At 42.9% G+C, this 24,439-nt stretch overlaps 1 protein-coding gene across 4 annotated transcripts in view; it reads right to left on the bottom strand.

Moving 5' to 3' along the window:
- Positions 1–7,106: 7,106 nt before the first annotated feature.
- The window catches only part of LOC139540143 (casein kinase I-like), a 58,494-nt gene continuing 41,161 nt past the window's right edge, over positions 7,107–24,439 (bottom strand). Inside the window, exons 6-15 of one of the 4 annotated variants that reach the window (XM_071343727.1) lie at positions 19,287–19,438; positions 18,879–19,113; positions 15,701–15,786; positions 15,262–15,346; positions 14,978–15,126; positions 14,496–14,603; positions 11,077–11,190; positions 9,893–9,999; positions 8,768–8,791; positions 7,107–7,560 (exon numbers count right to left, since the gene is read on the bottom strand). In XM_071343727.1, coding sequence (XP_071199828.1) covers positions 7,506–7,560; positions 8,768–8,791; positions 9,893–9,999; positions 11,077–11,190; positions 14,496–14,603; positions 14,978–15,126; positions 15,262–15,346; positions 15,701–15,786; positions 18,879–19,113; positions 19,287–19,438 — 1,115 coding nt within the window. In that variant the 3' untranslated portion in view covers positions 7,107–7,505. The remainder of the gene's footprint in view (positions 7,561–8,767; positions 8,792–9,892; positions 10,000–11,076; positions 11,191–14,495; positions 14,604–14,977; positions 15,127–15,261; positions 15,347–15,700; positions 15,787–18,878; positions 19,114–19,286; positions 19,439–24,439) is intronic. The other 3 variants (XM_071343728.1, XM_071343729.1, XM_071343730.1) reach the window with 3 other exon arrangements.

Genomic DNA, 24,439 nt, shown 5'->3' with positions numbered 1-24,439 from the left:
AAACCAAGAGGGGGTTTTCAGGATAGGAGCCCTTAACTAGGTTGGTTAAAGCCTTCAAATACATTTTGAAGTAACATTCATGTTTCAACACAATAATATTCACAATACAATTTTAAGACTTGATTCTTATATTCATAGCTTTGAAACCATTACCAGAGAACACGAGACATAAGCTCTCATAGCACTGTACAAGTTTGCGTTCCACAGCTTTGAAGAGGGTGAAAAGAAAACCAGGCTGAGAAAATAGACTCCAATTTGAACATAAAAACAAAATCAACTTCACATAATTTACTATTAAAAATAATCATTACAATATTGCAGTCTTGTCTCTAACCACTGGAGGTCTACAGTATATAAGCAACTCTGAAAGTAATGTCAGGAAGTCTTCACTTGAGCAGTATTTGCAGCTTGCGCCCTACACAGTTCTTTAGACAAATGCAAGCAACCATTGATAAATGGTCCCTCAAACACTGAGAAAGTGCAGAGATTATCTGGAATGACAGTAAGAATGAAAAACGGTCATTAAGGCCCTGGTGGGCCTTGCTCATTTAAGCAGGACAGTATTATTTAAAAGTACACAAAGTATACCAATACAATAACTTTGTGCTTAAAACCAATGAGAAGACCTCAAGTTGAATTAAATCGACCCCTTTATGCAGTATGCAGAAGGCATGAGGATACAACCGGCCAAAGCCATCTGACTCAGTGTCATCTTCTGGTTGCTGATGGAGGGTAAAAAGCCATGCCCCCTCTGCAGCATCTAGATCATTTAGAGAGGACTTTTCATATGTACATGTTACACAAAAGTTGGCAAAACATATATTGATAAAGGGGTTTCCTTAATAAAAATGAACAATAATAAGAAAACAGGGATGACAAAACAATAACTTTGGTGGTTGGGATCAATCAAAACAAGCAGGTCTAGAATACTTAATGAAGGAAGCAAATCAGCTGTAATCATAAGCAATATTACTATAGTAGAAGCCTCATGTCACCTAAATGCGCCAAAGCAAAATAATATTTCACTACACAAATAATGAGATGGTATGGTTGTCACACAAGCATAACATGGCAAATTATTATTATTTTGAATGGTTTTTCAAAATCACTTGCAATGATCCAGCTAACCCACCGAATGGGTCTAAAATGACACCATCTTAAGAGCAGAGAATAGGGCTCATGTCTACAACACGCTAACATTTCTGCGCCCTTGGCACCAGAGGAAGGCTAGAGGTCAACAAGCTGGCACTGGGGAGCAAAGACTGAGTGAGAGAGCAAAAAGGAGAAAGGGAATGTGCATGTGTGTGGTGAGAGACAGAAATGGCTTTTCTCTGAGGTATACATCTATTAATAGATTATCCTGATACAGTGAGTGACATCTCAAACAAACCCTGCCATTGGAGGGGGTTATGTTAACATGTCGTGGAGCAATGGGAATGTAAGGCTTCAAAATGACCTACAGTGGGATCAAACGGCTGTATGGGCAAATATAGAAATATATACTGCCACCAGGGGCGTGTGGAAGTCAGTGGAAGTCCTCTGTGCTTTCAATAAACCCTAGGGTCAGCACCTCCATGCTGCACCAGCCCCATAGCAAGTCAAAAGTCCTGGTACGAACACTGTCCTTTCTCCCTGTCCTTTCACTAATTAGATATGACTGGACAGGTAAAAGCCATGAGGGAAAAGCCATCGCTTTCACCTGTCAAATCATTACTAATCTAACCAGAGGAGGCTGGTGGGGGGTCCTATAGGAGGACAGGCGCATTGTAATGGCTGGAATGGAATACATGGAACGGAGTCAAACATGCTGTCTCCATATGTTTGATGCTGTTCCATATATTCCATTCCAGCCCTTAACAATGAGCCCATCCTCCTATAGGACCCCCCCCCCCCCACCAGCCTCCTCTGGCTAGATCAGTAATTACTTCAAGGAAGGGAGGAAGTCCCCAACAAAGAGTTGAATGAGAGCGAAAGGGAGAAAGGGCGAGAGATACATGACAACAGCCTAAGCCTGGACTTTTACCCACTTCACAATTAGCCTGCTGTGGTCAGCATTGATGTCTAAAAGCCTAAACGACATGTGGGTGAATCAATCAATCAATTGACCAATCCATGTATAAAGAACATTGCTCATACGCACATAATTTAGTCCGACAATGGCATCTGAGTAAATCCTGACATTCCACTATTTGACTAAGACTCGTCCCATATCTTTCCATTCAAGTACATTTGAAATAACTTAAATCCACACACAGCACACAAAAACTCTGCTTTGTTACTCAAAAATATACGGAGCATTTGTTTGTCCATCCCTAAAAAGGCAGCTAGGGAGTGGACATGCCAAAGATAAATGCGTTATCATAGCAAAGACAAAAGTCCTCCTGCACACCAGGGGGCATCACTCAGTGTTAACTTGGGAGCATATAGTAAAAATAATTAACACTGTGCTTGGGTTTCACGCCTGTGTGTCTGTGTACAAGGGAGTTATTCAATAGAAGCATAAGGAAATAGACAATTCCTCCAGCCTTGCCTCAAGGCCACGAGTTCTTTCCACCATTTCCATAACACACAAATGAAACAGTGGATAGTACCTAGATCACGTGTCAAACTCATTCCACGGAGGGCCGAGCGTCTGCGGGTTTTTGCTCCTCCCTGTACTTGATTGATGAATTAAGGTCACTAATTAATAAGGAACTCCCCTCATCTGGTTGCCTAGGGCTTAATTGAAAGAAAAAAGAAAAAAACAGCAGACACTAGCCCCTCCATGGAATGAGTTTGACACCCCTGATCTAGATGGTAGAGAACGAGACCGGCATCCTAACTACAGACAACAGTAGGTGCAGAAGTAGTGCACTCAATCACTGTTTAAATACCTTCCCCCACCAAAAAGCAAGGTCATTCAATGATTACATTTTGTAAAATTACAGTACATCATACATTTTTTGTTCACATTAACAAAACAATAAATCGAAACAGACAAGATAACCCTTCAGGAGTCAACACTAGGGTTTAACAAGTGGGTTGAATATCATTCTCAAGTTTAGCATTTCACAACCTCAAATGTCTTGACTGCAGAGGCCATTCACGTCCTTTCACTCCGATGACATTACATAGGACACAAAGGAGGTTCCTATATTTTAAATATTCAAATTCTGCTTTCTCAACCATGTCTGCGCTAATATTGATTTAAAGTGAGAGACACCACAGTATCATCTCCCAAAATGCGACTATTTCCACAAGCTAAATAGTGACCACGTTTACATGCGCACAGTATTCCGGACAGTAGCTCATATTCCGCTTAAGGTCTTATTCGGGATATGCTGTTTACATGCAGCTTCGATATCCAGTTCATGGGTATAAACAGAATATTAGTCATTATAGTTAATATGGGTTAAAATGGAAAAGTAACTGAAATATGGACACTGACTGTAGGCCTATAACCTCTCACATGTAGCATAATATAATATTAACTCCTGCAGAATTATGGATTTCTTGCAGTACAATGATACAACAAATTATAATTTTGTCTCGGGAACAGGAGTGGAGAAATATGATTTCTTTCTATCAGCATCTCTTAAGAAAATGCTTTGGTGATTGTAATGTGTTATCTTTGACACCGTTATGCCAGCAGACAGTATTTCAACCACATAAAATATGCACCCAAGAACTGAAGTCTTAACAGAAATGTTTCATAGTTCTCAGCTTTTCATTTCCTTAAAACCGGTCAAACTGATGACACTGGACATTTTGCTCAGGACCAATCTTTCCACTGTTTTGGAGTTGCGTTTTCTCCCGGTCCCTAAACGAAACAGACAACTTTACTGGTGTTAACTAGATTATGAATGCAGCAGTCAAAGTTGCTGAGGGGAGGACGGCTCATAATAATGGCTGAAACGGCGCGAATGGCATCAAACCATGTGTTTGACACCCTTCCACTTATTCCGCTCCAGTCATTACCACAAGCCCATCTTCCCCAATTAAGGTGCCACCAACCTACTGTGTAATGCATCATTCTATCGATGTAAGAAATTCTGGTGAGCACTAATTTATTTAATCTTCTAGGGCAACAAGTTATGACAGAAGAAAAGATGCATGTATCTAACTATAGTTGACAAAGAAATGGCCTACCAAATGTCCGAAATGATACGACCTACCAAATGTCAGAAATGATAAGCAGAAGTGTCTAAATTAGGGGTGAAAGTAGCCAGTATGCTATACAGTCCAGTACGGAGTATCAGCAAAATCAATTATTATGGAATTATGGTGGATCCAACAGCGCAGATAGCCTTCTCTTTGGAGTGATTTGTTTAACAGATGAAAACATCACACAACACCATAGACTGCACAACACCAATGATATGAGCAACTGAGCCTGTGCAGACTGTGAAAAACAACAGTAAACAGTGATGAGATGTTTACATGCCACAGTATCCCGTCTAAGATCAGCATATCTCAGGCATCTTATCCTGGTTTCACATAGCCGGGACTCAAGATTTTTCGGGTTATTGTAAACGGAATCATGGCTGTGTATGTAAATATCTTCAAAAGTATTTCCTAACGCCCACATGGTCAGACAGCATTTCAAGGGCCAAAGAAGGCTCAGGGAAATAAATGATCAAAAATATATTTGTTATTTTCATGAAATAAACAGTGATTTATTAGACACAGTGATGATTTAAAAATTAAATAGTAAAGACTGCATGGGTGGCTTTAAGTCCAGGTCTTGAAGGTCCACACCGCAGCACTGCAGCTTTTTTTGTTCTAGCCCAGCACTACAGACATGATTCAAATACTTAAAGGCCCAGTGCAGTCAAAAACATGATTCTCCTGTGTTTTATATACATTTCCACACTAGGAGGTTGGAATAATACTGTGAAATTATGAAAATGTTTTGGTGGGATGGCGTTCCAAGCCACTCTGCCAATAACAGCTCGTTTACAGTTATCCCCTCCCCACTCAGATCACTCCGACAGTCCTAGCAAAAAAATTGCTTGAGAAATTGCTCTTTGTTAAGAGTCTTTCATTTTGACCATTTTAATTTAAAACAAATCACAGTAAGGTACTTAATTGTTACCCAGAACTAATTTGATATGGAGATTTAAAAAAAGGCTGCATTGAAGCTTTAACTAATCACAAAAGCCTGTGATTAGTTGACTCAAGTGTGTTAGGGCAGTGCTAGAACATAAATGTGCAACACCAGATGGTACCTCAGGATTGGAGTTGAGAACGACCGCTCTATAGGAATCAGACTAGTCAACATGCATGTCTTCTTATTGGTTGGTATGTTGTTGCAGTGACCAGACACCTATCCGATAGGCTCTAATGAGAGGTGGTCTGATTAAGGCATTCCATGTTAAGGCCAGAAGAGGGAGCAGTAGCATCTAAATCAATGGGAGAGCTCAGTCTGTTCTCCTTATCCAAGATTCTGTATACAGACAGACTGGCGGTAGAAGCTGCAACGAAGTACACATCTGGGATCAGTTCATTCTATCCCAATCCTAGCCTTAAATATTAGGAGGTAAAAAAGCTAAACTGACCTTAGATCATCATTTGGAAGCAACTTTTCCTTCATCCACACAGACAAATCTAAGTGTTTGTGGATAACAGGGACCAGTTTAGGGGTACGTGCAATGTTAACTAAAGCAATGCAAAATGCAACTCGTAACTGATCTATTGTCGATATATTGTCTCCCCCAAAAATGTACAATAGTCCAAGGCCTAAAGTTCAAAAGGAGCGAGTGGGTTACAAGCAATGATGTGCATTTGCTATAATGAACAGTGCATCAAACACAGGGATCTAGAATTCAAATCATTTTCAGAAATAAATCCCAATCTGGTAACATAATTGGTCCTCTGTCCACACACATCCCTTTGGTCACTCGCCAACTGCTGTCTTACATTTTTCTTGCTTATCCTTCTAATTAGCACTTTTAGTAGTTTTTAATACAAATATGGAGGCACCAGGCAAATGTAGTAACTGACTTGTGAGGTGAATAGTACAAGCAGGTTTTTTTTTCCTGGCAGGGATGCATTAGGAACGTGCTTGTCTTTCACTGTTCCCTCCTTTTCTACCTTTTCATTCTACTTTGACTACTTATGCCCAATCCCAAATAAACCCTTATAGATGTGAAAGAACTGGATGTGTGTTGAGCAATGTGGTGGACACTTCACCTAGCCAACCAGAAGCAAAAGTGGAACTATTAACATATTGCTTACACCTGTCACATCTTTGCAGATCTATGAGGGGACATGAAGCGGTGTCTAGGCTTGGAGCAAGAGGTTACTTTAGGACTTTGTAGTATTATTTATAAATGGGCGATTCTATGCCAGAACAGCCCAAAAATATTTAGGGTAACTCGGATTGTTATGGAAATTCTCATATAGAAACGTCATTGGAAGGAAGGATGTTTGACATGCTTTTTCCCCCTTCAGATAATCATGATGCAAGTAGCAATTTAGGCCCTTTTTAGACCTATACATGCCTCCTGTAAGATCTTATGATCCATGCACCATACATGACACAGACAACATCTTGGTGTCAGCTAATTTTAGGACATTGTTTGAAACAATATACTCTACAAGTACATCACATTTCCATAGTAGGCTCTCCGCAAATGTTTAAGTTATGATACATTTCATAAGCACCACCAACACAGTGAATGGGAAAATGGATTCAAAAGGGAACTCCCTCTGCTGGTGATTTGCTAAATGTGCAATTCTAAAGGAGGGATGTGATTGGTAAATGACCTATAATGTCAACTTCTATATATAAAATGGGTCATACTGTATCTTCCAAAGTACCAGAAAACCACTTTCATTATGATAAAAAAAAGAAAGTGATACAAATGTAACAAGCATGTCAAACATTCTTTCTTCCAATGAACTTTCTATGTGAGAATTGCAAGAACAATTTGATACTCCCAAAATATTTTCAGGCTGTCCTGATGTGGATTTGCCCTAATATCTCCTACACTTCCAAGACAGTCAAACAGGGCTAAGTGGGAGGGGCTGGGTGGCATATGAATCAATGAACCATTAGGACACATTCATACATCCACACATATGTACAGACATAAATATGCATGAACAAAAAGCAAACAATTAGGGACAGCTTAATACCTGCTTTTACTGGGGGTGTGAGAGGGTTTGGCGAATGGGGAGAGAGAGAGCGCGAGAGAGAGACGTGAGACAGAAAAAATATGGCGTCTATAGACTGCAAGACTTGTCTCCTCACTCCCTCGAAGAGAGGGAGGGATATTCGACTTTGATCTCCACTTGAGCAAAAGAAGATTAAGAGATGTTCTCCGGTATCCAGAGGGAGGGTCAGTGGTCAAATTATCAAAGAAAGGTCTCTATGGCGAAGGTCATTCAGTAGGTCCGGGTCATTAAGAATCGCATATCTCTCGTAATAAAAAGTCTCTCTCCCAACTACAACTGGAAATGTCCCTTAATTAGTTTCCTTCAAACCAAACCCGCTCAGTGACATCGGACAGAGTAGCAGGAGCTCATTTCTGCCGTGGAGTGTTCTTCTTCCGTTTTCGCTTGAAGAAGCAACAGCACCTGAGGAGAAAGGAATGAGGAGAGAAAAGGAAGGACAGTTACTTGGCAATCTACACTGAGTATACCAAACAGTAGGAACACCTAAGGAATTGAGGATGTGCCCAGGGCACCGCCAGGGCATGGACTACAAGGTGTCGAAAGCGTTCCACAGTGATGCTGGCCCATGTTGACACTAATGTTTCCCACAGTTGTGTCAAGTTGGCTGGATGTCCTTTGGGTGGTGGACCATTCTTGATACACACAGGAAACTGTTGAGCATGAAAAACCCAGCAGCGTTGCAGTTCTTGACAAAAGCCAGTGCGCCTGGCACCTTCTACCATACTCCGTTCAAAGGCACTTACTGTAAATATTTTGTCTTGCCCATTCAACCTCTGAATGGCACACATACACAATCCATGTATCAATTGTCTCAAGGCTTACAATTCATTCTTTAACATGTCTCCTCCCAATCATCTACACTGATTGAAGTGGATTTAACAAGTGACTACCATAGCTTTCACCTGGATTCACCTGGTCAGTCGGTCATGGAAAGAACAGGTGTTCTAAATGTTTGGTATACTCAGTGTGTATCTCTCACTATTATCCCCTAAGACTCATGTTGCACTCAACTCACAACTTCAAATATTCAAAATGTCAGCTTGTAAACAAACCCAACAGTGACACGTATGGGTTAGAGGTAATAAAGAATGGACATTGAACATTTAACAGGTATAAGAATGAGTGTGTCGGTGAAGAAGAAAGCAAACATTCAATGGGGAGGGAATACACCCAGACTCTGTATGCTACCCAGCTGGCCCCCCAAAAATTCTGTCATGTTCTGCAATTAGATTGTTCAAGGACGCAGGTTAATAACTGTAGAACCAACGTTCTAGTTCTTTGCGTGCCCTGTAACGCCATTCGCAAATCCGTTCTTGACAGAAAACAACATCTTTGTGTGGCCCAGGCATTTGTCTTTCCAGTTCACTCAACAAACTCTCAAAAGCTTTACATTTGAGCTACATAATCATCCTTCAGCTCCACTCAGTAGTGTGATAAGGATATTAAACCACATCATGTGAGGCCTAAAACCCAATATGAAAGTAACATAGTTATTTGTTTAATGGAAGGGGTGAAGCCAAGAAACCAACACAGTGCTGGATATGTTGTCTGGTGCTAGTCTGGTCCACTCCCTTTTGAATGGCTGATGTGCATGGGAGCGGAGACTCACCACAGGTTGAGCATTTTCACGCAGCTACAGAGAGTGTGAGGAGAAAAGACATATTAATACTGTACAGAGAGAGAAAGAGAGGGACAACAACTCAAGATAGTCCTTCTGAAATGTAGAACTGCATGCAAATACATACACACAGGTAAGAGACAAAACTGTGTCTGGGCAATGGAGGAAAGGACAATCATAGGGAATAATCAGAATAGGGATATCATCTGTAAATCTACTAGATGACATTGAATGTGAAGTTAGGTATACGGTACTTAACTATTTTGAAATGATGATTGAACAGGAAGAAAAGATTCTTACTAAACAAATATGGGGATTTTTATTTTGAAAGTTTTTGTTTTAGCTAGTTGGTATATTTTCAGAACATTTTAAGAAAATAATTCAGATAATCTTAATAACTTTCCCCCTCATATTGTAATTGAAACTAACGGAACCAAATTTGGATTTGTTGCAGATGATCAGTTTATCAGGAGATCCCCCATCAAAACCCCATCTGGTCCCATCTACAAGAGACAACTTGTTTGGACTTTATCCTGGCTCAAGCAGTTTGACTTCTTGGATCCAATCCTCTTTGACTGAGCTTCAAACTGGTTGGGATTGGACAATCAGTCAATCTCATGGATTGAGCAAAAGTCATAGTAAAGAAATTACCCCAATGACCACTGGCTGTTATAAATTGTCTTCCAATACAAATAATAACAAAGTGCTACTGAAAGAGACAGATGACCAAGCGCGAGATGGAGGGAGGGAGAGAGGGGGGGCGAGAACATGAGACAGAGAGAGAGCTAGCTACGACAGAGAGACAGAGGGCTAGCTACGACAGAGAGCTAGCTACGACAGAGAGCTAGCTACGACAGAGAGACAGAGAGCTAGCTACGACAGAGAGCTAGCTACGACAGAGAGCTAGCTACGACAGAGAGCTAGCTACGACAGAGAGCTAGCTACGACAGAGAGCTAGCTACGACAGAGCTAGCTACGACAGAGAGCTAGCTACGACAGAGAGCTAGCTACGACAGAGAGCTAGCTACGACAGAGAGACAGAGAGCTATCTTCGACAGAGAGAGAGAGAGAGAGAGAGAGCTAGCTACGACAGAAGACGAAGTGGCAGATACATACTTGGCCTCTTCCACCACCTCCACCTCGGCCTGCGCTGTGATAGGTGCGTTGGAATGGGCCGTCATTGGATCGTCTGTATTCAGGTCCCCATTGGTGGAGGTTACCACCTGAGGCACATGGAGGGGAAAAAGGTCATATCAGTCAAGCCAAAATAAGGATTATTCTGCTAGGAGGATTAAAAACAGAAAAATACAACATTGACATCTCCATCATGAGGTCAACCACTGACAAGATCATAATATAGCCCAAAGTGTCATGATTACATTAAGTGCCTTGCTCAAGGGCACATAGACAAATGTTTCACTTAGTCGGCTAGGGGATTCGAACCAGCGACCTTTGGATTACTGGTCCAACGCTCTTAACCGTTAGGCTACTTGCCGCATTTTGTGACAACTAACTTAACACTGTCACAACATAAAACTGTTTCTCACATATGCACACTAGCTTGCAGTAGGCCTAGCCAACTATCTCAACAACAACAAAGTGTCAAGTTAGCGTAAAGCGGGTTGTCATAAGCTGTTACGATGACATCATTTGTAATAAATGCTTATGGTATCTTGCCCGCTCGGTCACGCCCATGACAGTAGTTATGTAGGCCCTCACCACAGAAACATCAACTAAAGTGACGTTACCAATCTCCCTCCATACAGTTTAGCCATTGCCAGACATCCATGTGTGGCGCCATTTACCCGTCTTATTAGCCTTTACCTCTACCCCTTTACTACCGGTCTCCCTTAATGGGAAAGATTCTTGTTCGAGTGTGAATGAATGTGTTTGTCTGATGGGCCTTGTGAACCTGTCTCTCCCTGTCTGCCTCCTCCTCAGACAGAGTGTCTGCTTGCTGCTGTGTATGAGGCTGTCTCTCCTCTCTTGCTGCTAAACACAGAAACACAACACGGACAGCCTCCGCTGTTGATCATCATAACAGCGTCACATATACAGTACAACATTTTATCCTAAGCGCAAAGAGCAGGTGGTGCAAGCAATGTGGCGAGGGCCCCACCTAGCAATTCAATAAGAGGTTTCTGCCATATTGCTTTCATCTACTATGTCTATGTCCCTTTTGATCTGTGGGCTAGAGGGCTATCAAGGACATAGGGAATGAAGCAGGTTTTTTGGTTTGAAAGGCAGCCAGTGTACAGGTAGTTAACATTCGGGTCTCTCCGTTGTTGGTTGGTGTATACCTGCACAGAGCCCCCATGCCTGTCTGCAGCCAGGTGGGAGCTGCTCAGGTAGGAGGAATTTGTCTGTCGGTGTGGCTGTGCATCCCATGCTCCTCTGCGGTCTGATGCTGCCATCTGGTTGGTTGATTAGGGAGGCGGATGGGCGGAGGGGGACGTGGATGGGCCGAGAGTGAGCGAGAGAGGAAGGCGCCGACAGGCCATGCAGCACAGAAAAAAAGCAAAAAAAAGCAAAGGTGAGACATATTCACGGCTTTGCCACGCGTGTAAGTAATTGAGAACAACCAGGTCAGAACAAAAAGATAAGTGTGAAAAGGCAAAAACAATAGCTTTAAAATTAGATACATTTGTGTATTTAAAGCAAAACGTTTTTAGCCAGTTAAGAGAAACCCTGTATGCATGTTTGACATCTTCATATTTTTTTATTTCCTTATTTTATAACCCTGGTGTCTTCTCTAAGAGACTTGCCTTGTTTCTTTGACCTGAATCCTGGCTATATTGATTGAGAAGTCTGGACCAGGCAGGCTCTGCTTTGTCCCCCTGTAATTATTTCATCACCGTTCCGTTGGACAGGACAGGTTGTACGTGACAGGACATTGAGGGATTAACTGCTAATAGAGTTGTTGCAGGAGTTTTGGCAGGTGACTTACGCAGTCTGGGAGCTTTCAACTGGCCAGACTGGCTGGCATCTCCTGTCTCGCGGGGCTGAAGCCCTGGCTCATTAAAATGACTCACCTGATGGGGTGATCTAGATCGACCTCCTCAAAACCAAGGACGTTTCCTTTCTCTCCCTCTCATTTCTCTCCTCTTTTCTCCCTCTCTCATTCAAGTCCACTCTGCCTTCTTCACCTTCCATCTCTTTCTGCTTTCTCCTTCCACCTAAATCCCCCCTCCATATCAATTCCTTCTCACCCTCCCTCTGTCTCTCCATCTCACAATCTCCGTCTGGCACATACTGTAGCACCAATGGTGGCACAGGTGGAGCACTGATTAGAGATTAGTCTGGGCCTCCTGGGCGCAACGCAGTCATAGGACAATCAAGTAGCACCACTCAAGCTGCAGCCAATCAGATTTGAGACAAGCTTCCCTGCCTGTCGGGAGCAAAGTTGGAGGACTTCCAGTGGAGAAATTCATTTTGCGGCTCTCCATGCCTCTCCGGTCGAACAGTCAGGCAGAGGCGGATATGGACAAGGTATTTTGGTGCCAACATTTAAATATCAGCTGAGACTACATGCTAGGATCCCTATTTTGACCTGAAAGCTGCTTTGCTTCTGTATTTTTCCAAAAGCGAATATGCAGAAAAATATAATTTTCACTAAAACAAGCCAAATAGGACAAACCCAAAACAAAAGATGATTGAAAGCAAGGCTTGAACTCCGTGGAGCATAAGCAGAGGCATCAAGTTGGAACAAACTATATGGTCTACTACTTGCACTAATTTAAATGATGTTGGATGTAATGTAGCGTAAACTATAAAAGCTTGTTGAGATCAAATTTAGACAATCCCAAAACCATAATCATAAGTCATTCAACTCAATAGCATTGACATGAACCTTTAACAGCTTTGCAGCTCACTCTAGGTCAATTATACAATTACCCTCCTGACTTAAACTCCCCTTTACTTGGACAGTATTGCTGGTTTGAACACCATACGCACTCCCTCCATATTATTTGGACAGTGAAGCCAAAACTTTCAATTTGGCTCTACACTCCAGCATTATGGATTTGAGATCAAATGTTTTGAGGCGACAGTACAGAATGCAACCTTTTAAAAGTTCAAACAGATGTATGAAAATACCGTAAAATAAAAAGGTGACATTCTGTGCTTGCTGCCTCATATGAAACATTTGATCTAAAATCCAAAATGCTTCAGGATAAAGCCAAATTGAAAGTTTAGGCTTCACTCCAAATAATATAGAGGCAGTGTATATGGTGTTCAAACAAGCAATGCTTATCGATTGTCCGTGTGTGGCTGGCAGGGTTGTGCTAAATACGGCTGCTACTATCTAGAACCAAAACATTTGATCATATTACTCCAGTGTTAGTGGCTTCCTGATAAGTCCCGGGCTGATTTTGAGATTGTACTGCTAACCTACAAAGCATTACATGGACTTGCTCCTACCTATCTTGTCGATTTCATCCTGCCGTACATACCTACACGTACGCTACGGTCACAAGACGCAGGCGTCATTATTGTCCCTAGAATTTCTAAGCAAACAGCTGGAGGCAGGGCTTTCTCATATACAGCTACATTTTTTATGGAATGGTCTGCTGATCCATGTGAGAGATGCAGACTCGGTTTCAACCTTTAAGTCTTTACTGAAGACTCATCTCTTCAGTAGGTCCTATGATTGCGTGTAGTCTGGCCAAGCGTTGCGAAGGTGAACGGAAAGGCACTGCAGTTACAAACCACCCTTGCGGTCTCTGCCTGGCCGGTTCCCCTCTCTCCACTGGGATTCTCTGCCTCTGACCCTATTATGGAGGCTAAGTCACTGGCTTGCTCCAATCCTTCCTGTCCTCGGGATCGTGTGGTGGGGGAGAACTTCGTGGGCTAACTTCGTGGGCCTTGTCTCAGTGTAGTAAGTTAGTGGTCTTTGATATCCCTTTAGCTGTGCTTTGGCAATGTAGGTGGGGTTACAACCTGCCTGGTTGGCCCTGTTCGGGGGTAAACTTTGGACGGGGCCACATTGTTGTCTCCCCCCGTCTCAGTCGCCAGTATCTATACTGCAATAGTCTATGTGCCGGGGGGCTAGGGTCAACCTGTCCCATCTGGTGTAATTCCCCTGTCTTATCTGGTGTCTTGTGTTATCTTAGGACACCCTCCCTCTCTGAGGACCTGAGCCCTAGAACCATGCCTCAAGACTACCTGGCCTGACGACTCCTGGCTGCCCCCGCCCATCCCACTTGGTCGTGATGCTGATCCAGTTTCTGAAGTTCTGCCTGCGGCTATGGACCCCTGACCTGTTCAACACTTGTGCTACCTTCTCCCGGACCTGCTGTTTTGACCCTCTCACTCAACCCTCTCTCTTTATTCCTAGGTTCCTGCCTTTCTAGGGAGTTTTTCCTAGCCACTGTGCTTCTACATCTGCATTGCTTGCTCTCTGGGGTTTTAGGCTCGGTTTCTGTATAAGCACTTTGTGACAACTGTCCATTTCAATCTCTGTCAATTTTGGAATTAGATTCCATGTCCAATTCAACTGACAGGAGTGGAAATGGAACTGAGTAGAACCATTGGGGTTGATGACATTATAGGAAACAAACTGAAATTGCATTCATGAAGTGGCTCCAAAACAAATCTCATTATTTTCTATGAAGATTTGTTGATTTATGAATTGGATTTTAGTAGATTTTCGTGAAATTATTGGCATTTTCAGATACAGGCAAAGCTGAAGTGAACTGCTAAGTGAGACTACTGTGTTTACCTGGTTCCGTAGGGGTTGTTGCTGAGAGGGCCGGTCTCTGTTAGCATGGCTCTCTCTTGTGATGGCAGACGCACCCGAGTCCACGTTGACAGACCCCACTGGAGTAGGCTGAGAGAGCCCATTGGAGCAGAAACAACAAAGTAAATATAACGCAGAGAGCGAGACAGAGACAGAGAGACAAAAAGGCTCAAGTGGAGAGATGCCCAAGGAAAGTATGTTGTCTTCTTTGAAAAACTAGTTTTACAGTATTGTATGGCTTTCACTTGTGTTTTAAATGTCTATTGTACTTTTGATTTCACAGCTTTCCAGCTATGAACGGTACAGAAATAAAGTTATTACTACACCAAAACATACAGGACTGAACAGTTAACAAGCTGCTGCTAATCAGCACATTTTCTCTAGTCTCTTTCAATAGCCTCAGTATGACTATTGTACCTGAGACTACACTTATGCTATTTGGCACGTGAACGCTAGCTACTCACAATCGGTCTGCCATCCCAGTCGTAGGTGTAGTCAAAAGTGTATCCTTTGCGCTCAAGCAGCTCGGTGAACAGAGTCCTCAAATACTCGTAGTCGGGCTTCTCGAAGAAGTCCAACCGCCGCACGTAGCGCAGGTACGTGGCCATCTCTTCTACAAGGGGTTGACACAGTCAGTCAACATGGTTCAGGTAAAACAAGAGCTCCATCTAGTCACACAGTACCGGACAATAGACATTTCACAAAGGCATGCACTAGTGTCAAGGTCAGGAAGGAAGATTGGTAATACCTGGAAAGCTTTCACAGAGGACCTCGATGGGAGTGTTGCGCTTGGTGTCGCCAATCTTCTGGTATCGCTCCTTCAGGGTGTCAGCCTGTAGGTAGAAGGCACACTGAGTTCAACACACTTTGGCCATCTTATCTCCTTCCCTTCACACTAATGTTAAACTTCCTCAGCAGTCTTTCAATCTCTCTCTTTTTTGCTCTTCTGCTTCGTTTAGGCTACCATTCCCTTGACCCCCCTCTGAATCACTAGTAGTAGTGCATCACACTCTCCTAATATCTGGGTTGGGATTATTATTAGAGTACATCGTAGTAAAATGTCATGCAACACAAAACAAAATTGAGCGTTTCAAAAATTGGACAAATTCAGATGGTGCGATCCGTTTTTCTATCCATTTTGTGCCTACTGAAAACAACCCAGCTGATATCATACCAAGCTCCCCTACCTTGAGTCCTTGCCACGGCAGACTCCCTCGTAGGAAATACATGAACATGTGGCCCAGGGCTTCCAGGTCATCCCGTCGACTTTGCTCTGAAACAAAAAGGGAGGGGTATCCGCTTTAAGCTGCGACCGACGTCTATCCTATCTACCATATCCTTGGGTTGGGGCTTATGTAGGACTTTCAATGCATTGAGCTCCAAATTAGGAACAAAATAGAACCTTTCTGAATTTGAATTACCTGTGGCTTACAGACATGAAAGGCTATGTATGTACACATACGCTACCGGTCAAAAGTTTTAGAACACCTACTCCTTCAAGGGTTTCTCGCTATTTTTACTATTTTCTACATTGTAGAATAATAGTGAAGACATCAAAACTATGAAATAACACATATGGAATCATGTAGTAAGCAAAAAAGTGTTAAACAAATCATAATATATTTGAGATTTGAGATTCTTCAAAGTAGCCACCCTTTGCCTTAATGACAGCTTTGTACACTCTTGGCATTCTCTCAACCATTCACCTGGAATGCATTTCAATTAACAGGTGTGCCTTGTTTAAAGTTCATTTGTGGAATTTCTTTCCTTCTTAATGTGTTTGAGCCAATCAGTTGTGTTGTGACAAGGTAGGGGGTATACAGATGATAGTCCTATTTGGTAAAAGACCAAGTCCATATTATGGCAAGAACAGTTCAAATAAGCAAAGAGAAACGACAGTCCATCATTACTTTAAGACATGAAGGTCAGCCAAACCAGAAAATGTCAACAACTTTGAAAGTTTCTTCATGTGCAGTCGCAAAAACCATCAAACGCTATGATGAAACTGTCTCTCAATAGGACCGCCACAAGAAAGGAAGACCCAGAGTTACCTCTGCTGCAGAGGATGAGTTCATTAGAGTTACCAGCCTCAGAAATTGCAGCTCAAATAAATGCTTCCGAGTTCAAGTAACAGACACATCTCAACATCAACTGTCTAGAGGAGACTGCGTGAATCAGGCCTTCATGGTCGAATTGCTGCAAAGAAACCACTACTAAAGCACACCAATAATAAGAAGAGACTTGCTTGGGCCAAGAAACACAAGCAATGGACATTAGACCGGTGGAAAGTTGTCCTTTGGTCTGGAGTCCAAATTGGAAATTTTGGGTTCCAACCGCCATGTCTTTGTGAGATGCAGTGTGGGTGAACAGATGATCTATGCATGTGCATTTCCCACAGTAAAGCATGTAGGAGGTGGTGTGATGGTGTGGGTCAAGCTTTGCTGGTGACACTGTCAGGGATTTATTTAGAATTCAAGGCACACTTAACCAGCATGGCTACCACAGCATTCTGCAGCGATACGCCATCGCATCTGGTTAGGGCTTAGTGGGACTATCATTTGTTTTTCAACAGGACAATGACGCAACACATCTCCAGGCTGTGTAAGGGCTATTTGACCAAGAAGGAGAGTGATGGAGTGCTGCATCAGATGACCTGGCCTCCACAAATTGAGATGGTTTGGGATGAGTCGGACCGCAGAGTGAAAGAAAAGCAGCCAACAAGTGCTCAGCATATGTGGGAACTCCTTCAAGACTGTTGGAAAAAGAGTTTACAAAGCTGTCATCAAGGCAATGGGTGGCTATTTGAAGAATCTCAAATGTGTTTTGATTTGTTTAACACTTTTTTGCTTACTACATGATTCCATGTGTTATTTCATAGTTTTGATGTCTTCACTATTATTCTACAATGTAGAAAATAGTAAAAATAAAGAAAAACCCTTGAATGAGTAGGTGTTCTAAAACCTCTGACCGGTAGCGTATAGCCGCGGGAAGTAAAAAAAAAAATCTACAAAAGTAGTAGTTCACTGGGCCTTTACTAGTCCTGTATTAGCAGACCAATATAGCCTTCTGTAGCGCAGCCCCCCCAAAATTACAGCGCCGCAATATACAGTATCTCAGTTTATTGCATAAATCGTGCATGCATTGGATTGCAATGCTGGTGTGATAAAATAATCCAGTTTAATGAATTATAATGTAGGCTAATCCAAGTGTAGGCTATGACACAATGTCAATGGAGAAGGCTAAAACATGGTCAGCGGCAGATCAAAGTAGCGGCACCAAGTCTCTGGGTGGGATGAGTTGTCCGTGGTGCTGTCATTCAAGGTCCTTTATTTACCCTGTTCGCAAGAGCACAGGAAGGTTGCATTTTGGCTTCTGCTCAGCTGGATGAAGCCAGCGGGGCACACATGCAGTTTACAGACACCATCGGCTACAGACCTACCACAGATCTGACTTGCAGTGGTGTAAATGACGTCATCATTTCCTCAATCAAGGTTTGTACCGACAGATAATAGCCTATCATTACAGGGCTCTCCAACCCTGCGCTCTTGGAGCGCTACCGTCCTGTAGGGTTTCACTCCAACCCCAGTTGTAACTAACACCCTTCATCTTATAAACCAGCTACTTATGAGAATCAGGTGCGCTAGATTAGGGTTGGAATGAAAACCTACAGGATGGTAGATAAAATATGCATAAAATGCATCCTCCAATAGCAATGTCTGCTTATGTTCACACATATTGTCTCAAGAAAATGTTATATTTTTAATACCCTCAAACACCAAGTTAGACATACCTATAGGCTATCATCACTGTCAATCATGAATAATAATTATTCATGTTTTACCGGTGAAACTGCATCAGTGCACACATGTAGCCTACGTTTCTTCATTATTTGCCAGAGAGAAGACGGAGAAGAAACCACAATTTACCTAGGCTGCTGTAGCTTACATATTTATTTGGTTTGTAATTGTATTGTTTTTTCATGGAATTTGTGGTGATTAAATATAATTTATTTAGAATAGATCAGAATAAAAGTGAGGTCCCTCGGGCTCCCCCAGCATTACTCACCTGTTTACTGGTGAAGCGAAGGCAGCTGCACTGCGCTATTTCTTCAATACACATTTGTTAATTGTTGTGTCGCATCCCCCGCAGATTTTTTTTTGCAGCACCCCCACCCCCAAACTACTTCCCGTGGCCATGTGTAAACAGGACAGACTAGAAAAAAATTGCAAAGGCAATGCCCTTCAAATTGCAGAGTTCAGCCAATCAGATATGAGAGTAGCCTATACTGTATCCATGTAAGTACCGCACAGGGAAGTTGAGACAAGTTAAGTTGTCTGGTAGAGGGGAGAAGTACTGTAGCCCTACCTTTTCCCAAGTGGGTGTTGATAGACATGTAGCGGGCGGTCCCTGTGAGGCTCTTGTGCTCCCTGTACGGAATGTGTTTTTTGGTCTCGGGATCAATGTACTCTTTAGCCAGGCCAAAGTCGATGATGTGGATGATGTGCTCCTGCTTGTGCCCCTGCCGCCCGATGAGGAAGTTCTCGGGCTTCACGTCTCGGTAGATGAGGTTCTTGGAGTGGACGTACTCCATCCGTGAGAGCTGGGGAGCGTAGTGTGTGTGTGACGGTCAAAGGCATGCACTCAAAAAAAAAGTGTACACACAACTCCATGCACACCGAATGGACATCCACACTGGGACATACAATCAGAACAGACATGGGCATAATTCACCAAAACAAGCTTCTTTGTGATTTGGATGTAAACTTGACTTACCAGCTGAATAGCCATCATTAAGACTGTCTTGAGAGAGAAGGTCCTGTCACAGAGGTCAAAGAGGTCTTCTAGACTGGGGCCCAGCAGCTCTAACACCATGGCATTGTATTTCCCACACGGCCCAAAGTAGAAGACCTGAGGAAGACCCTCCGCTGAGATAGAGAGGGATGGATAGAGGGAGAGGAAAATAAAAAATATATAGAAGTCCATTAAACTGAAATTGAAAAGACTATCAGTAGAACAAATCATATGACAAACAATTTAGAGTTTGGATTATGCAGTGTTCCATTAATTTATTTTGAATATGCATGAGGGTGTGGCAGCGCAGTTCACATGCCCATTTAACGGCTCTACCTGTGAGACCACATACCTGGGTATTGTTTCATCATTAGCCTTTTTGGAACTAGTTTGTACTCCAGTCACATGCAGGACTTGAGACGAGCAGTAGTTATGCTGTACATAACACTTCACAAGTGGCATCTAAAGATGGCCCAAGCTGTTTGGTTGGGGTTTGTCATGAGTGTTGTTCTGAATTGTCTGTTGCAGCTGTTAGAAGCCATCTGCTGTACCCATCTCAGGAGGGAACAGAGAGGAATGGTGCCCAGAGGAACCTGGGCAAGCTAATAACGACGGTCATGAAACCCACAACTAGAACCGCCCCCATTTTCCAAAGCCAAGTAGCCATTAGCGGATGGGATTGGAAAAAATATCCAGAATTATCTCTGCTGTGTTACAACTCGAGGAGAATTGCTGCTAAAAAATCGATTACGAACAGAGGGAAGGATACATTTTGGGAATTTTAGAGTGGCTCAATCCGTTGGGATTGCAACCTGCGCCGTACTCCACTCCAATAAACATCCCCGGTGTGATGTTTCTTGTACGAGCTGAGCTCAGCAAAAAAGTGAGCTTTTTCCCCTCTCAAAGAGCGTTCTGGACGAGTACGGCGGATGAGTTTGTGCGTTTATCAACAGTACAGGAATGAGAGTGGATTTCAGATATATTCTCCTGACTGATATTCTCCTGACTCCTGCATAATTTTACTTAAATGTAATTTAAGAGTGCTTCAGAGAATATCATTGAAATTCAAAACGCCCTGAAAATGACTGATGCATTTTATTGGACGACAGAGGCTAACTACAGAGGTTGAGAGCTCCAAAACGATCCAATAGCAAACTCCCATCTGTACAGCAAAATAACGTTATTCTGGAGTAGTGCAGAAGTATCCTAGACATTATTGGAGGCCCTGGGAATGATACAGTTGCCCGGTGCATCAATGGGATGAGAGTGTGCAAGAGACAGACAGTGATGCCCAAGTTACCTTTTATATTGATCTGAACAATGGGGATTTCATTCCCAGCACCATAAACAAGACGAGAGAGAGAAAGCATGGTGGAGTCGAGGAAGAGTTAATAATATTCCCCTTAGACAAAAGAAAGTGAGGAAGATGATGAGCCAAGGGAAAAAAATTGTTGTTGAAAGTGTGTGTCTCTATGACAAGAGGGGCCCAGACAAGCAGCAGCGGAGTAGGTCAACAATTAGCCAACGTGTACAAGCTTGGTGGCTCACAAATGTGTACAAGCTTGGTGGCTCACAAATGTGACAGAGATAAGTGAGCAAGCAGAATGTGGGAGTGGGCAGGTGTTTCCAAGCTTGACGGAGGGAGGGCGCCAGAGAAATACGAGCTCCTGAGAAAAGCCCAGTGGTCCTGAAGGCCCACTCTGTGTGTAATGTGAGAAAGGACAATGTCGACGACAGCAAACGGACACATTTTCTCATGTCTTCTATATGCTGCCTAACTGTCGAGGCATTACAGGAGTTCCACTCTACAAGCTATTAACACAAATGTGATTTTACCTTACCCCTTCCGCTCCCTAAACCAATTCGTATTTGCACCATGTTTTTACCAAGTTTCGGAATGATGAAAATGGCAACTGGTCTCAGATCCCATTAAATTTAAGCAGAGGCGGGATAAAAGCCTGTTAATGCCATGAGAGTGCATCTTTTGAAATGCTTTGGGGGAAAATGAATTCAGTCACACAGGAGCAAATGTCGGCTTATCCTGAGACACGCAACCAATCAAACCATTAATCCACCCCCACACTCAAAGAACAGTCAGGCCTGAGTCACCTAGCTAGTCATCAATAATGGCAGCTCTGTCTGTATGCATCTCATGTAATTTATACCTGAATAAAAACTCAATTTAGCTCTCCAGCAAAGGTAGGCACATAAAACATACTCCACACCCACACTGTTCCAAAAACGACAACACACCATGGATCAATGCATGTCAGAGATATGGAATCTCTCCTGGCTTGAGAGCATGTTCATGAGTTTGGGATTATTTCAACACCATCATTTACGAATTTCGTCCATTTTTTCCCCCATTGTCTTTTGTTTGGAGTGCTCCGTGTGAGCAATGAGTGTGTGACTGGTTTCTCTGTCCTGATAACGTGTGTGACTGGTTTCTCTGTCCTGATAACGTGTGTGACTGGTTTCTCTGTCCTGATAAAACCCCCCCTTGGTTTGTGCTGTGGTGGAGATCTTTGTGGGCTATACTCGGCCTTGTCTCAGGATTGTAAGTTGGTGGTTGAAGATATCCCTCTAGTGGTGTGGGGGCTATGCTTTGGCAAAGTGGGTGGGGTTATATCCTTCCTGTTTGGCCCTGTCCGGGGGTTTCTTCTGATGGGGCCACAGTGTCTCCTGACCCCTCCTGTCTCAGCCTCCAGTATTTATGCTGCAGTAGTTTATGTGTCGGGGGGCTAGGGTCAGTTGGTTATACCTGGAGTACTTCTCCTATCTTATCCAGTGTCCTGTGTGAATTTAAGTATGCTCTCTCTAATTCTCTCGTTCTCTCTTTCTTTCTCTCTCTCGGAGAACCTGAGCCCTAGGACCATACGTCACGGCAAACCGGGCATGATGACTCCTTGCTGTCCCCAGTCCGCCTGGCCTTGCTGCTATTCCAGTTTCAGCTGTTCTGCCTGCGGTTATGGAACCCCTACCTGTCCCAGACCTGCTGTTTTCAACTCTTAATGATCGGCTATGAAAAGCCAACTGATATTTATTCCTGATTATTATTTGACCATGCTTGTCATTTATGAACATTTTGAAAATCTTGGCTCTCTCTAATTCTCTCTTTCTTTCTCTCTCTCGGAGGACCTGAGCCCTAGGACCATACGTCAGGACTACCAGGCATGATGACTCCTTGCTGTCCCCAGTCCACCTGGCCTTGCTGCTATTCCAGTTTCAACTGTTCTGCCTGCGGTTATGGAACCGCCACCTGTCCCAGACCTGCTATTTTCAACTCTTAATGATCGGCTATGAAAAGCCAACTGAAAATTATTCATGATTATTATTTAACCATGCTTGTCACTTATGAATATTTTGAACATCTTGGCATAGTTCTGTTATAATCTCCACCCGGCACAGCCAGAAGAGGACTGGCCACCCCTCATAGCCTGGTTCCTCTCTAGGTTTCTTCCTAGGTTTTGGCCTTTCTAGGGAGTTTTTCCTAGCCACCGTGCTTCTACACCTGCATTGCTTGCTGTTTGGGGTTTTAGGCTGGGTTTCTGTACAGCACTTCGAGATATTAGCTGATGTACGAAGGGCTATATAAAATAAACTTGATTTGATTTGATGATAACGTTGAAGGACCGTGCCTGAGCACACATAGAAGCAGGCCTACCTGGCCTGCTGTGCGCCAACATAGGAAAGTGCACATTTGGGGATGTCTGATTTCTGATCGTCTTAACTCATCACTAATAAGCTGAGCTTCTCAGTCGTTTTTTTCTTAACCTCACATAGTAAGTCAACGAAGTCTGTTTATCATGATCTGATGACCCCATATATCCAGTGAAAAAGTTTTAAAAAAGAGCTGTCTGTCCCGAGCTCACTGGCACAGAAAACTCTGAGGGGCCAGGAATAGGCTAGTTGATACAATGTTACACTGCACCATTGATAGCTCAAGTCAAGACAGAGACGGGGAGGCAGACCGGTGGAAAGAGAGATTGTGATTGAAAATGCAGGTTCTTTCATCAGGATATTTTCTACTATTTTTCTATGTATTATGTACGGTTTATTCATGTGTCCATTATGGCTGAGGCTGGTGCTCTCACATTCGTAGAATTTTAGTAGAATTTTTACTTCATCATTTAAATTCGGATCTTTATGATTAACCATGTGACAATGATTTTGAGGAACAAAAACATGATTGAATTGAAACTCTTCCACAGAAATGCACATATAAAAATATTAATAAATGACACACAGGTAGGTAGAAGTGGAAGGTTAAATTGTATGCTTCCCCAAACTTGAAACTCATGAGCGACCTATGGTCTTTACTATAACACCCAATTATATAATGCAGAAGTTGTTGCACACACAGGAGGTCCTGTGAAAAAAAACACGCCCACTGACAGAAATCATTCACTAGGCCTAATTTAACTCTCCCTACCACTAGTGTCTCAATTTTCGACTTCTCCCACACTGACGGGGAAGGCTAAGGGGGGGGGGGGGTATAAGGTTTGAGGCTAGACAGAGAGGAAGAGGCTAAACGAGAGGGATAACTGGGTCCAAAATCGTTTTTCTCCAGCAGGTGGCAAAAATAAAAAATGTAATGGCGTGACTGTCAAATTTGGTTTATTTGATCTAATAGACGTTTTGTAATGATTAGGTTGAGTGTACTGATATAAGTAGGACACGTGACATCTGGGCAACTTTGAGAAAAAACACTTTGTATATCGGAGTTGTGCCTGGTCATCTGCTAAACTCTGTGTCAAACAACTGGTTAAGTCCTCTCAGCCATGATCATACCCAGATGGCATGGTGGTTGGCACACCATGGACCCTTTCCACTGACTACTCATTCATCTCATAAAGAAAGGCCTTTGAGCTGAACCAATGTACTGTGCAGGGCATCTGGTGTCACACACACACCATTGTGACTGTCTGTAGTGACGGGTACATTTTCAGAATTGTTTTGTTACATGGACCACATCAAAACATCAAACACAAGACAAAAGTCATTAAAAGTGCCTTGGGTCGTGCATGTGAGGCTGTACTACCTCACAGGCTGACATTCATGCAACTCCGCCCATTCTTTCCCCTCAGCCAATCAACTTCAAATTGCAGATGGAGGGACAGCAAGAATCATTTTGA

Source organism: Salvelinus alpinus, chromosome 15, assembly GCF_045679555.1.
Source record: "Salvelinus alpinus chromosome 15, SLU_Salpinus.1, whole genome shotgun sequence".
NCBI classification, from domain to species: domain Eukaryota; kingdom Metazoa; phylum Chordata; class Actinopteri; order Salmoniformes; family Salmonidae; genus Salvelinus; species Salvelinus alpinus.
This window is presented reverse-complemented; position numbering and strand designations above follow the sequence as displayed.